The 15,597-nt window shown below is 40.7% G+C and overlaps 2 protein-coding genes across 2 annotated transcripts; one reads left to right on the plus strand and one right to left on the minus strand.

The window, feature by feature from the left end:
* Positions 1–2,297: 2,297 nt before the first annotated feature.
* Positions 2,298–9,552, plus strand: LOC129597633 (adipokinetic hormone/corazonin-related peptide receptor variant I-like). Its single transcript, XM_055495266.1, has 7 exons — positions 2,298–2,522; positions 2,774–3,844; positions 5,532–5,622; positions 5,705–5,844; positions 5,979–6,222; positions 8,548–8,694; positions 8,873–9,552. The coding sequence occupies exons 2-7, from the start codon at positions 3,551–3,553 to the stop codon at positions 8,944–8,946; spliced, it is 990 nt and encodes a 329-aa protein (XP_055351241.1). The 5' UTR covers positions 2,298–2,522; positions 2,774–3,550; the 3' UTR covers positions 8,947–9,552.
* Positions 9,553–13,548: 3,996 nt separating this feature from the next.
* On the minus strand, positions 13,549–15,591 carry LOC129597658 (trichohyalin-like). Its single transcript, XM_055495297.1, has 5 exons — positions 15,515–15,591; positions 14,602–15,120; positions 14,207–14,367; positions 14,004–14,148; positions 13,549–13,906 (listed from the first exon to the last, which is right to left on the minus strand). The coding sequence occupies exons 2-5, from the start codon at positions 15,106–15,108 to the stop codon at positions 13,850–13,852; spliced, it is 870 nt and encodes a 289-aa protein (XP_055351272.1). The 5' UTR covers positions 15,109–15,120; positions 15,515–15,591; the 3' UTR covers positions 13,549–13,849.
* Between the last annotated feature and the right edge of the window lie 6 nt (positions 15,592–15,597).

Below are 15,597 nucleotides of genomic sequence, written 5' to 3' on the forward strand. Positions count from 1 at the left end.
TAGGTGAACGAAGAACTGAACACTGTTGTGAAGGGTTCGTGTAAGAAATTTTTGGCGGGGAAATGTCAGCCCGTGCTGTGAACAGATATTCATTAAAGTTACATTACTGAATTTAATTTCCTAAATAACCAATTTCTAATCATTATCATGTGCACAACTGTAAAGTATACCAACCTGTAATTGTACACGGCCAAATTTCATAAAAATGTTTCCTTCAGCAAAATATATCTTACCTGTACAATTATGACAGTCGAACGTAGATCAATTAATTCAATTAACCTTTTTGACTATCAAATGCCAAATCCAAAAATGCGAGTATAATTTTACTATGTCGTGCCGGCGACAGATTCATATGCATCTAGGCACACCGCAAAATGCACAATGCGGTATAATTTACTCCACTTCAATTTCATCACATTATCGCGCACATATGGTATTAATAGTAATGCGTACTTAATTACCGCATGTACATCTCTGTTTGATCTAACAAAGATTTTGGAACGCAATTTCTTTTCTTAATAAAATTTGTATTGCAGTATGCAAGTTTCTCTGATATAATGATTAATTTTAACGAGAAAATAAGCCCACGTCTTTAGATTTTGTTGAGCACCGTTGCCACCGATTTCCGGTGTTTAATTCTGTATACGTATCAGCAGTTTCGAGCAGGTCACCGAAAACTGATCGGATGTATAAAAATCATCCGAGGTATAGTGCTCGCGAAAGCGAATTCGCTGAAACAGAATTAGCTGGATTTTATATTAAAATCCGGGATTAAGCTGCTTCTATGAAAAACTAATCTTTACGAGAATTATACGCTGGAATTAGGAACATGCCAGGAAGAGGGCTGCAGCTTTCAAATTTTTTGGCTGCCTCTCTTAGTTGTCGATATCGCATGACATACAAAATAAATACTTCCATTATACACAGTTTCATTGGCTATATTTTATAGCACCATACAAGTACTGCGGTAGAGCAACATATAAGGGTATTCATTTGCATAAAAAGACGCTCCACATGTTTCCTTCCTTAAGATGAAGGTAATTAGCTGCATCAGTCATCAGCAGAGTGGAATTCGCCAAAAGGTCGCGAGGGACGGCAGTTTCATGTAACATTAAACTTCTATCACCCGGGCTGGCGTTGCCAAAACTATGCAATATTTCCCAGCAAAATATTCAACATTTCGGCGTGCTGGGCGTAAACAGGCGACGAGTTTCGTCACGGTTAATTACATTTGATTTACATTTAACCTCGACGGCATAATTGAAACCGATAGCAGCAAGCGTCTTAGAAAGTGCTCCGACTAGACGATATTCATTTCAAAGGGGTATTTCGTACTGATTTTGACGTGCCAAGAAAATAATTGGTCAGGAATGATGTTGACCCTCGAGACTTTCCAGGCTACAAAGGAACGCGGACTGTAGTGAAGGTTGCTGGAAAAACCGTGTAGTCATGTTGTACAAAAAGGGTTTTCAAGGTTAACGTTTCCTGCACCTGGAGCGTTTCTTTCCGGTTCTGTATGCATCACGATGACGACTTTTGTTGGGTTGACAAACCGGGATGCCGGTTTTCAATTCCGATTATTGTATGACCCGATAAATGCTTCGCTCGACTTGATAATTATAACCTTTAAGCGCATATAATATGCCGGCTTGCGTGTTCTTCAGCACCATAGTATCGGCATTTGCAGTATAAAAATGTAAGCATAGTGATTATTGTTTGTATACAAGGAAAATCACCAGAAATTAATTTTATGTCAAAATGTGCCAGTATTCACCTATATATTTTAAATATATAATGGGCAGAGTTATGAAATTTGTACACTAGAAGTATCAATTTAAGTTTTTTCTGCAAACAGACCATTCTAAATCATTTGTCCGTTTTCACAACGATTCCTGGCGTTGCATCAAAACCTAATTTGCGCGCACGCTGTTTTCAAAAATAACATAATTGGCGTTTTCCAAGTGAGTTTCAAGACTTATTCGATCTACGCAGCAAAATAATATTGCAGTGGTATATGCGGAAGATGCATAGACATTTTGGTTGCGGAAAATTTTGGCACTGGCAACACCAGTCTTTTTACTCGCATAGATGGATGCGCACGTTGCGGTTGCAAGAGTTATATTTCATTCTGCCTGACAGATTCCAAACCAACATTTCTTTAGCGACAAACAAATCTCTAAGAATAGCGAACACTACATGTACTATGCTGTGGTATCATCTATGTGTAACTCTTGTGCATCTTTGGTGTTAAGAAGGATTTCAGCCGCTGTACACTGTACGCGCATGCAAAAGCCGCTGATTTCGCATAGGTTGTATTGTATTCGTACAATATGAAAATACGTTATAAAACATAACAGTTTGGTTCCAAACGTTCCCGGTGGTATACATTTCGCTAACGCGAGAAATATTGAGTTGCAGTTGTTTGCTTTTTGACGTATGTATTTCAGTACAGTTATCAAATTAGCACGGAGCTACAAAATGATTGGTCGACGAAGCAACCAACATTCAAAAACCTTCTAATTGTAAGATTCGCATGCTTTTGTATTATTATTTGTGTGCATGAAATACTTACTTAAAATAACAATAAATACAACTGTAGGCCGTAAGGTTACATTTCTCCTCAGTTTAATCTTAATGGATTATCTGTTTTATTAAGGCTTCGAAATGACATTATGAATAGCATTTTTCAAGCAAAGCATTAGGCGGCTTCTGTGTCACGAGATGCAGCGGCGTATTTCACATTTGATTATGACTATTTTTGCTTATTTATCAGCCGCCCTGGAAATGCTCTTGTCATCTTAGTCCGGCGCGATCTTGCGGTAATCATATTAATGTCCACCGGAATTGCAGCTCGTCAAGTATTTACCGCTCATCATTGCGGCCTTCATCATCATTATCGCCGTTGAGTAGATATATACACTGTGCAGTAAAGTGCTGTGATTATTTTTTAAGATTGCCCAGCTTAACGTCCGTTTAATGTGATTCTGCGAAAATTTACAATATCATCTCAACTGGTCATTATCCAGAAAAAACACTTAGTCCACACTCAGTGCTGCTGGGTATCCGGTACAGCGGGAATGCGTCGTACGCGGCGTAATCGTCACAATCATATACCGTATACACTGCCCGTGTTACATCGTAAAATCGATCCGTTTGGCTTCATTTAGCCCCGTCCGCTGGAGTACTGCGTAATAATTATAATCCCATTCCATAAGTCAATTCCCGTACAGCTTCTTGCCGGTCCCGTCTACGCTGTACCGCGCCCGCATATATAAATGTGACGGGATTTGTGCATTGGCTATATATGCGCCCCAAGAAATCACTTGATTAAATCAGCTTACCGGACCGGTGTGGCACCGGGCGCCCCTGTTGCTCTATATGCCGCCTTATAAGAATCCGTCAGTCTTCATCACATGCTCCTTTCCGAATAACCCTGATCCTACCTACCGGATGTGGTACTTTGTGGGGTTTCACCGTTGGACGCAGGGACGTTAGAAAATTCCGTTTGACACACACGCTCGCGCCGGTTATCAGTTGTCGTGTCGCAGTCATGCCGGCGCCAACTACAATGGAACAAATTGTCCATGTCCTAATTAGGGACGATGTGCCGAAGGTTAATTACAACTACACCCATGAAGAGCCCGGTGATCCCAATATGCGATTCGGTGTGAAGAATGTCATGGTCATCGTCACCTATGCCAATTTAATATGGATATCGCTGCTGGGGAATGGTGTGGTATTCTGGAAGTTATATGGAAGAAAGAATCGCAGCCGTGTACATTTTATGTTGCTGCATTTATGTGTTGCCGATATCCTCGTGACGGTCATTGAAATGCCACTACAGGTACTTAACCAAAAGCATTAATCCTATACAGTAATAAGAATTTTGAAACGTCTGTTGACTGCATGCCGGAAAAAATAATATGCCTGTACTTTTTTACCCATTTTTTGCATGTTTTTTTATGGAGTTACAATTTTTTTGCTTGACGCATAAAATGACGTAAATGTAAAACGACAGAAGTGCAAACAACAATATTATGTTACAGGATTTTTCTCAGTTATGATACAAAGTATAGTGTAGTTTTCTTTGCTTTTCTGATTATCGGCGGTAAGAGCTTCCTGTAATGGGACGTTAACAACTTAACATTGATTGAACGGCCTAATAATATTTTGCCGCCCATAACTCTCTGTGCGTGATAAGTCAATGTAAACAAATGTCGGCGATATTCTATACGGCTCCTGTTACAAACGGGATAGCTTATATAAAGGAATGCGACGGGTATATAATTAGAAACGTTTCAGTCTCATCAATAGGCGGCAGTATATGTGTTTTTTGGGGGATGAACACTGGAGCAGATGCTCGTCGATCTTTCACCGTATCCTGATAGTCGCTTCCGGTGTGACCATGCGGTGCCCCTAATTGCACGTTTAGCGCTTACGTTGATACCATTCGTGATCTCGCTAATAAAAAAGATCCGGCATCGTAATAGTTATTTACATTGAGGTCAAAATGCAATTAAGACACCTCACAATGTTGTTTACATCTGGAAAAATTAAGAAGTAGTTTAATCAATAAGAGGCCATCAGAAAATTAAAGGTAAAATAACAACAAATAAAAGAACGAATGATTAGTAAGGGTTGCATTACGTCACAAGCCCGGTAATTGCAACCTTACACCGGCAGGTCCGTGATCAGATTACTGGTTTCGCTACCTTTGTACATGAGATTCTCAATCTGGAGCAGATTTTGATTACATGTTGTGCAGTTTTAATCATCTGGAAACCTATCCTTAAAATTTTAAAACGCACCGTTTAAAAAACTTTATATTTATTGTATTCGAGTCTGGTAATTATTAATTTATGCCAGTTTCTTCATTCAGGATCTTGATTATCAGCATGCGGCATGCCGGCATTTCAACAAGGCATGGAACAACGAGCATTTTTACAATTTGCGTTCAGGTTGCGCCTAAAAGCCAGCCTGAAATTACAGCAACCTGTCATATTTTCACATTAGATGGGTTGTCATGAATGACCATACGAAGTTCATGTGTGGAGCTGTAGTCCCGAAATCAGGCCATTCAAAGGTTACCTGTAGACAGGTTTTGTAATTCAACATCGCCTGACAGCCGAAACGTGCACAGCTTGATACTTCCGATCGTATTACGTTGCCGCTGATCCTTAGGTTTCGAGTGGCTGTTAAAGTACTTGTTCCGTTCGATAATTAATTTCTTTAAGGAAACTACGTGTGCGAATTAACGCTCTTTGCGCGTTACAAGAAATCCCATAGATCATGAGACGCGCGTTATACAAAGATTTAGCGATATCTTTATATTGTGCTTAATTATTTCCTAGCTATGTGTGATTGTTGTGCGCGCCCTGCATAATTAAACTGCATCTCTTACTGCGCTTTATGTTTAATTAAAATTTCATCATCTAGACCATTTTCAGTATATGCTTATGTACAACAATATTTTATTAATAATTATATTTTCTACTTCAGCGAACATTTAATGATTTTGTGCCCTTTCACAGATTGCGTGGAAAACTACCGTGCAGTGGCGTGCCGGTGACACAGCGTGCCGGTTCCTTGCTGGACTCCGCGTAGTGGGATTGTATCTCAACGGTATGGTAATTCTAGTCCAACGTCTCATCTCGCCGTTTGTGAGCGCCGTAAAAATTCACATTACCGCTGGTCTCACGTATAGCTTTTCTCCTGATCGCCATCAGCGTGGATCGTTTTATGTCCGTATGGGATCCACTGTCGACGGCCCGCAAGGCCACCATACGGGCCAAAGCCATGGTCTTTCTCTCCTGGATACTGAGTGTGGTGTGCGCCAGTCCGCAAGTAAGTGCCCATCAGCCATATCATTATACCATCGAGGGAAAAATAACCTCATTTTCAACTTGGAAAGCAATTTTCTTTTATGACTCCAGATGAGCATTAAGATATTTTTTCTCATTTCCACCATTATTTTACAGTTGTCCGTATGGAGCCTGAAAACCCATCCCATACACTCCTGGTACCAACAGTGCGTGACCTTTGATGCCTTCCAAACCCGCACGGCGGAGCTGGCCTACGGATTACTGATCACCATTCTCATGTATGGCTTGCCCCTGGTGACCATTATCGTGTGCTATTTGGGAATATGGCTACGCATCTCCCAGTATTCGCGCCAGTCACGACAGCAAACGGACAATCCCGCTCCAACGCACAACTGCAATGGTTAGTGCATATTCTTACGTGCTAACTAATTTGTGCATGGCTGCTGCATAGATACGGGTATATTGCACATTTTACCATATTGTACATACCTACGTATAGAAGTATACGACACTGCAATAGAGACACACCTTGTTTTCTAAATTCATCCTTCTATTTATTAAATTGATGAAACATTGAATATTACGTTGCATGTAATTGCATGCTCGTTTTAAAAGTAATCAGTTTACTGACATTTATAAATATAAATTAAAAACATAAATTTTACCAAAATCAGTATCACGTGCAAATATGTAAAAATTATCAAAAATGTTAGACGTCTGCTGTATTTAGAGTGAACTTTGAACGGTCATCTATAAATGCTGCGTAGCTGAGTTTGACGGCACCCTTTTAAACAGGACGTGAATTCCTTCCAACAATGTCAAATGTCAAAGTTACGCAGACGAATCGATCCCCATCCCTCTTTAAAAATATATTCGTCAACAGAACTGTAATTTGGTGCGATGCTGTACTGCCTATCAATACGGATTAATGCTATTAGCGCACGCTCACGTATAGCGTGCACAGTTCTTATTAATGCTGGAACAAACACGTACGGAGTCAACCATAAACTGTATAAGAAGTTAAATGTCGGATTGCGCTTGACATGACGCGTTATCGTTAGAAAACTCATCAGGAGCGACGTTTCCTAAATCTCTGTAATAATGATTGCGAGCGATCGAATTGCAAATTGTCGTCCGTCGGACACTAGGAGCAACTAGGTTAGCTACTGCACTTTTTTCTCCGCCAGATTAGTAAGTGTCATTAGTGCCATACAGTCATTTGCAACTGGGATGTTTTCCCATTCCGTTCGATTACAACCATTTTTCATCAGTCCCGGTTTTCTCCGGGACGCCGGATATAAGTGGTGGCATGCAAAATCCAAGCAAAACATACTGCAGAAAAAAAATTACCGGCAAAAATTGTAGACCAAATACGGATGTAATTGTATCAAAACAGTACTAGCCGGCAGCAGGTTGCGCCTGTCTACAATTGCACGGAAAGGATGCAATTTTTTTCAAGTATCTTTTAAGGGTCATACGCCGCTCTCCACATTATTTGCTTATTTTATGCAGTGATTGACTGTTAAGGTATCACATGGCGCGGACTACCAACTGCCGCGTGAAAATATTTGTGGTATCCAGTGTAACTATGAACGTCAGCGGCAAATCGGATTCCCGTCGTAATATACTGCACCCACGTACGCCGCACACGGGAATCAATATTGACGCTGGCGTAACAGAAAATATCTGCCTGACTACAGATATTGTATACATAATATCATTATATTGTACATTTCTGCAAAATAGTAAACTACTCATACCATGTCTAGTATTTCAAATTATTCAGAAATAGATAGTAGTCGTTCGTGTCTCCTGAACAGTTTGTTCCTTTTGTGAGTTTATAAATGTAAGAAAAATAGTGTATATCAATTTTCACTTTGTGACAAGCAAAAAAGATGTACTTTGTCATTGCAGCTAGCTAAAATAGGTCGCCATCCTATTTTGAACTTTTCGCCCGGCTTACGTCATTTTGCATAGTTAGACTATACTCTTGATGTGCACAGTTCATGTTCGTCCGAACAATTTTACGCATGGATCCGAAAACAGTAGTGTATCTGTAAACGGATATGTACTATCTGCCGATCGCTCCGCAGTTTGTCCTTGGAAATGCACATTAAGGAACCACCATTTTCATCCAGAATAGTCTCCACAATGAATCTTTCATGCCGATGTTTATCAGATGACACATGCTCGCTGCGTGAATTTTCGAATGATCAATTTGCATACGGAAAACTCCTATAAGCGAATATGGGAGGGTCAGGATCAGAATCCTAAATTAAAGTCACCGGAGTTTTTGTTTCCGGATCTCATTTAAAATGCCAGCAAAACAACCCCGTTTTTAATTAGCTATAACAATAACACTGCATTGTAAATGTGCCGAAGTAGATACAAGTGCAAACTGCAAAGTACGGAGCACGTAGACGCTAAATGCAAAACAAACAAATCAGAGTACTGTGTTATTACCAAGAGTATTTACCGTAGATGCCGGACATTTATTGTTAGTACTCGATTGTATACAAATGTTCACAAGAAAGGTAGGATTGTTTATCCCGTTTTTCTGTTGCTTCAGTATTTTGCTGCATTTTCCAGCTCAGCAATTTCTAGCACCGTCCTTAAACGCCGATTTAAGGAATTAATAGTGCTTCATAGTCCGATGTTGTTGTTATGAAAGAGAATAAGAAACCACTATTACTAACAGCGTCTATAAATTAATTTCTTCTTACAGCTGGATCAAGCGAACGGCTTTCTTGCACAACACCGGTGTCACAAGATTTAACCCGGGATCGCAATTCGGCGGATTTCAAGCAAATTTTGATTAATCCTCATGGAGATTTTTTATCCAAAGCTAAATCACGCACTCTACGGATGACCGGTAAACATAACGCAGTGAATGCGACTGCAAATAAATAAGTGCATGCGGCTAAAATTCGATTACTGCAAGTGTAACGCGAGTGCAAATATTGTAGTTGCCACCATGCATTAACATTTTAGTCGGTATGTAAAAAAGTTTACTTTATTAATACGGAAATCAATAAGGACTTACTTTACAGCACTGGTCGTCCTGATATTCATTGCCTGCTGGTCGCCCTACCAAATCATCCACATATGGTTTTTTGTGGCGTGACTCGGCCGCTGAAATCAATCCTTTGCTGCAAGAGATTCTGTTTATTTTGGAGTGTTTAGCTGCGTCGTTGATCCGTATGTGTATGGATTGTATTCTATGGGAATTTGGAAAGAGATCAAAACTTGGCAGAAGCTGCGCTGTGCCGGGCAAGATGCTCGCTGGAATCGCAAATCGGCCAAGCGGGCCAGTTTCTGTGCTCATCAGCCAAAAGATCTGTTTCTGCGCGAATCTTCCTTAGGACCCTTCCAGTTGAAAGCCGGCAACACTATTTTCCATTTCCAAAAAGCTTATAGACACTATAATTCACCAATGAGCCGATGTGCCGCAACCTGTTGAATTTTGATCTTTAGCATAAAGTATTTGCCAGAATTTTATGTGAACATATACATGACATGTATTGCAGTTATTTTTACTAAACCAATTAAAACGATAATTCTCCGAAAGTAGATATACTGTACTCATAGAACACTTATTGTCTGATGATGATATCAGCACAATTAATTCGTTGTTCGCATTGTATGTAAATGTAACCTTTCGGTGTTTATTTTGTTTTTACGACCTTTAATTACCTATGTACTGTAGCTTGACCTTGGGCACAAATAAAAGTAAAAACTGGATATGCATTGCCGTTACAGTACTAAACTGTGCTGCTTTATTATAAGAATGTTTGACGCTTCGCACACTACTGCATGCAGCTTTGGTTTTTCGCTATTCTTGTGGTTTTGCTTAAGTAAATCAAGGCGGCCAAGAACACTTCACATACGTAATTTCTTGATATATATAATATTATTGTTTTTCTCGATCCAGCATGTATTGTATAGTCTTCGCTCAGCTGCACACGTCGTTGCCAAGACAAGCATCACAACGATTTCTTTGGTGCGAATCTGTAACTGATTAGGTGCAATGCCGTTCCATGTACACTCGGTGAATAATAGCAAAAATGTCTTTCGGTTACTGTAGTCCAATGCAAATTTAAAGGTTACCTCTAGCCGGCAGAAAAGAGAGTCCGGTACTTTGCTGGTACAGTAAACCGAAGTTAATTAAGTCCGACCACAATATCGGCATCGCTAGTAGCCGCAGTAGACTGGTTTAAAAAGAAATAAACTGGCTCTTTCGTTATCAACATGGTAGTCATTAGTCAAGTATATATTATCGGAATGTTGAATTTAAGAAACAGAATACTAGCTTTATGTCGGGTCACACGACGGCCGGGTTCTACCGGAACGACCTCATGTTCAACGTTGCCGTAGGAAGCTACATACACTATTTACATCTATATGGACGTTTTGCTAAGTGCTGGCAGTTCCTCAGGTGAAATTTGTTTGCAATACGGTTACAGTTTTCAAACAATAAAGCGGGAAATATCTGACGCTGTATATTAGTGGAATGGGCGCATAAAATATTGCGGTCGAAAGTGGCGACACAGTAGTATTCTGATTTTTTACTGTGAGCAATATTGTCGGTCATATCACAATTACAATGCCTGACAGCTGCCACACCAGAGGAGACCTCTTACAAAGGCTCCCTACCGACCGGTCAAGCTTCACATTTAACCAGCTGTAAAACGAACGTTTGGCCATGTGCTTGCTGCAAAGATAAGATTCTACAAATGCAAATTTTCCCATTTTTGGTTGCTGTAGAGTGTGATGTATGAAATATTCTCCAGCCAATTTCATAAATGACCGGTAAATAGCATATCAAGGAATAAGATCTATATTATAACTACAAAAAAAACTGAGGCATCGAGATCGGAAAAACCAGAACCTAATCAAAAAAACTGAAAACGCCATTAGATTCAGCATGTTCAGAAACTGTCTCACATGCATTTTATTTCTAAAAAATTATTTAAACCTCCTACATGCCGGTTTCGGCAAAGCTGGCTTCGGTAAAGCTTCAAGGTGACCTTGTGAATAATAGCAGCTCGGTCACTCAGTCACCTAGCGATTTTGTTCACTGGACAGTGGTGGTAGCTCAATCACTTACTCATCTAGCAATTTTGTTCACTGGACAGTGGTGGTAGCTCGGTCACTCAGTCACCTAGCGATTTTGTTCACTGGACAGTGGTGGTAGCTCGGCCACTCATTCATCTAGCAATTTTGTTCGCTGGACAGTGGTGGTAGCTCGGTCATTCATTCATCTAACAATTTTGTTCACTGGACAGTGGTGGTAGCTCAATCACTTACTCATCTAGCAATCTTGTTAACTGGACAGTGGTGGTTGCTCGGTCACTCAGTCACCTAGCGATTTTGTTCACCTGGCGATCCATTGCTCGGTCATGGCTCACCTATCATCCATTGATCCATTGCTCGGTCATGGCTCACCTATCTATTTCGTTTTGTTCACTGGACAGTGGTGGTAGACTGGTAGCTGGGTTACTCACTGCCCTAACAGTTTTGTTCACTGGGTTTTGTTTCGTCGAAACCTGGGCTAATTCAAACTTTAGAAATCGAAATTTTTTAAGGATTTTAACACTGAACATTTGAACAGCAATCAGGCGATTAGAATTCAGCATGTTTGCAAATAAAATGACACAAATTAATTATAGTACATACTAAATACTTTATTAAATGTTCTAAGCAACTGGCAGTCTGGCACTACCACCACTGTCCAGTTAACAAGATTGCTAGATGAGTAAGTGATTGAGCTACCACCACTGTCCAGTGAACAAAATCGCTAGGTGACTGAGTGACCGAGCAACCACCACTGTCCAGTTAACAAGATTGCTAGATGAGTAAGTGATTGAGCTACCACCACTGTCCAGTGAACAAAATTGCTAGATGAATGAGTGACCGAGCTACCACCACTGTCCAGTGAACAAAATTGTTAGATGAATGAATGACCGAGCTACCACCACTGTCCAGCGAACAAAATTGCTAGATGAACGAGTGGCCGAGCTACCACCACTGTCCAGTGAACAAAATCGCTAGGTGACTGAGTGACCGAGCTACCACCACTGTCCAGTGAACAAAATTGCTAGATGAATGAGTGACCGAGCTACCACCGCTGTCCAGTGAACAAAATATCTAGGTGAGTAATGACCGAGCAATAAATCGCCAAAGTGAACAAAATTGTTAGATGAGTGAGTGACCGAGCTAGACTCCTTGCCCAAGATGTTCTACAATAACGGCTAAGGCATTTAGTGAATTAACTAACGAATTACTGTAAGTAGAATGATTTCAAAGCGGCCGGGGATCACAAGAAACGCGGAGGCGAAGCCGCAGCGGTTTCTTGTATACAATATCTGCTGTAGCTAACTAGGCAGTCCAATTTTTCGCTAAATTGATTACCTTCGGTCTTCTTGTCATAATAAATAATGTTAGTATTGTTAGTCAGAGCAAAACATCATGCGGATTGTCGAAGCTGGAAATAGGGTGTCTACTAACGCTCTATGGTGACAACATAATCGCCTCCTCGTAATACGCTCCTTGTCTCAGATGCAGTGTGTGGTCACGATCCGGCGGCATGCTCTGATTCATTGTGGTTAAAAGGATGTCTATAAACGGAACCCGTACTTTTAGTGCAACCCGTACAAAGTGACGTATAGGTAAAGTTACGCATATAAGCTGTACATAACTTAAACCGACAAAACAAGGCGTCTTGCCTTTGTGCGCGATCACTGCGAAACAGAAACTTGCGACGAAAAATAATAATTATTTCGTCAAAAGGACAGATTACGGAACTAATAGATTGCGGAGATGACCAAACTGTATGACATGAAAACCAGATTAATGTTGCATGGGAACCCAACTCACCACCGCATCACTGGTCACTGTAGAGGTCTGTCTGGATTACTTCCATAGGAAGATGGGCTATCGCGTCGCTGAAACGTGCCGCTGACCGGAAGGCTGTGACCAGCAATATCGCCAACTGTTTTAGCGTTCAAATTGCATATTTCAGTGTGGAATCCCCAACTGTACTCCACAGCAAACATTTAATTTTATAGCACCGGGTAACTTGTTAGTGTTTATGGACTTCTTTTTTCGTAACAATAGTGAACGTTTTCCACGTTTTGTACTCGTTTAAAGATTTTTCATTTTTTAAATTGATGAATTTGATGGTTTCTGAGTAGAAGGGCTTGCATTAAGCATTGAAAGTTGAAAATTCGATACGCTAAATTAAAATTAAAAATTCAGAAAAATAATTTAACATTAGTAAGTACTACGGTACAGTACGTTAAACGTACACTTGTATAAACGCGGAGGTTACCTACATGCTAATTTATTTGTTATCGGATAACAAAAGTTTGTTGTCTGACAATTCTTTCATTATCTTAGTATTCCTGAATACTATCAAGTATCAAAGCAGTTCATTTACGCTGTTAAGTTTCTCGTAAGCTGTTATTATTTAATTTGACCTTGAAAATAGTTGTTGATAATTAATGTACTTATACTTTGGTAAGTACTGTACTAAAATCTCATAACTGAATGACCATAGCTGGCCAGGCCAATAAGTTTAACTCGCCAGAAATGCATAATCATGACAACAACGGCCACTTAAGGACAAACAGGCACCAGTTCAATACAGTCTTCGACAAAATCTTTGGTACAAGTTCACTGGAATGTATAAACAGCTTATACCAAGGGAGCAGACGAAGTGTATAAAGAGCATTCGCATTTGTTAAATAACTTTTTTTAAACAAGCCAGGCTAGGTTTTCCTTTTTCAAACTAAAACCGGGTCATCATAAAAGCACAGTTGAGAAATATTCTTCATAATTTAGCGTTCCTAAAATGGAAGCAAGAACACCGGTCAACCGGTGGGGTATTTCCCGTAGGCCGCACAAATGTCCGCCACACTGCGGAGCATCAGGAATGGTCACAAAAAAGATCCGGAAATATTGCTTTGGTTTCCATAGAGAGGTATGTAACGCTTTGGGCAAACGCAGGAACAGCGTGAGGACTAATTTCACTTTCTTTGGGGTGGTTGCGATTGGGAAGGCTTTGCTTTGGGAGGAGGAGGAGGCTACGGATTACAAAACAGTATTAGCAATTATTACTGCACACAATTCTTATTGTTTATATATTCTTCGATATATACTGGCCAAACAGAAAGGTCGTACCATTTGTGATAGTCTCCTTTCCAGGTTTTCCTTTTCGGTGCGCAGTTGGCGCAGTTCGTCGGCAGTTCGCACATTTTTCGGTCCAGTTTCTTTCAGTGCAATATGCGCCATTTTTTCACTTATAGCCGCCAAAAGACAGTCTTGCCTACAAAGAAACACCGATCTTATACAGCTGCATATATGGCACCCGTCTAATTATTTACGTGAGTCTTTGCAGTTCATTTTCCATTTCTATTCTATCTTCCATAAGACGAGCAATCTGGTCTTCCTTGCCGGCAGATTGCGTTTGAAGACGAGTCAGCTCCGCAGCAATCTCGTTGTACGCTTTCTCAATCTCCTTAAACTGTTGCTCGTATTGTTGGACCTAAAAAATTGATAAAACATTTTTACTGGCCGAAGATTGACAGCCATCTCAGTGAACAAAATTAATCTTAATATAACTAACGAAGCCGGTGTCCGACGTCAAATCAGGCTTGCTGTACAGATAACAGAGTAGATGCCAATAGCGTTTGTATTCAATATTTTTTTATATATAATTAACCATAGAAGTATACTTTTTATAAAAGTTAAAAGCTGATTAATAATTACAATCTCGCACCTTTTCCTCAGCAACTTGGAGCCTTTCCAGTTGTTGAGCTACAATCATCTCGCGTTCCATGGTAAGGGAGCTACTCTGCTCGAGCGCCCTTTCCAGTTGAGCAACCTGGGCATCCTTCTCGCGCATCCGGGTGGCAATTTCCTCCGTGCCCTGCATCTGTGCGGCGGACTGCTGCTGTGCTTGCCGTTTCAATTGTTCCGTCAGCTCTTGGCTGCGACGTTTATCCGCATCGTGTTCACGCCGCAGTTGTTCGGCTTGACTTTGCAGCTGCTGCAGTTCCTGGCGCAGTGCGCTGATTTGTTGGTCTTTGGTCATCTTCTCCTCCTCGGCCTCTTTGAGCAATGTAAACAATCGGTTGGCCTCCGATCCGGACTGGTCCTGCTCTTGGCGGGTTCGGTTGAGCTGCTCGTCCTGCTGCGAACAGATCTTCCGTAAGGATTCGGCTTCACGGGCCGCTTGATCGCGCTCTTTGGTGGTGGATGCTAACTGCTGTTCCAGTTGCAGCATTCGCTTGTTTAGCTGAAATAGTGATTGGTCAGTGACCTTTCGTACAAGCTACGAAGTTGTGAATAAGACAACCAAAAACACAGAGTCATGTTTTGTGTCCAGTACTATAATCTGCTATCCAAAATTTTCTAAGTTTTTATACCTATAAGGATTATGTACATTCCTGGTTTCGTAAAGTTTTGATGAAAAAAGATTTTCTGGGATTGATTGTGAACCGTTACCGATACTGATCACATACAGAGTAAGTTACTAACTGCATAGTGCAAACTGAGTAGTGTTATTGGCCGCACTTACGCTTCTCGTACAGAAATTTCACTTTTTCACGGTCTATAGTGGAATGTGGCAATTATTACGATATAATATTCTGATAACCTTTGTACATCACTATTCTGGGAATTCCACTCACCCGCTCGGTTTCCGCCTGGGCGGAGCCGCGGTCATTATGGTTCTGTTGGGCTTGTTTCTCCAGACTGGCACACTTCTGCCTGA

This window comes from Paramacrobiotus metropolitanus, unplaced genomic scaffold (assembly GCF_019649055.1).
Source record: "Paramacrobiotus metropolitanus isolate TYO unplaced genomic scaffold, Prichtersi_v1.0 Parri_scaffold0000107, whole genome shotgun sequence".
NCBI lineage: Eukaryota > Metazoa > Tardigrada > Eutardigrada > Parachela > Macrobiotidae > Paramacrobiotus > Paramacrobiotus metropolitanus.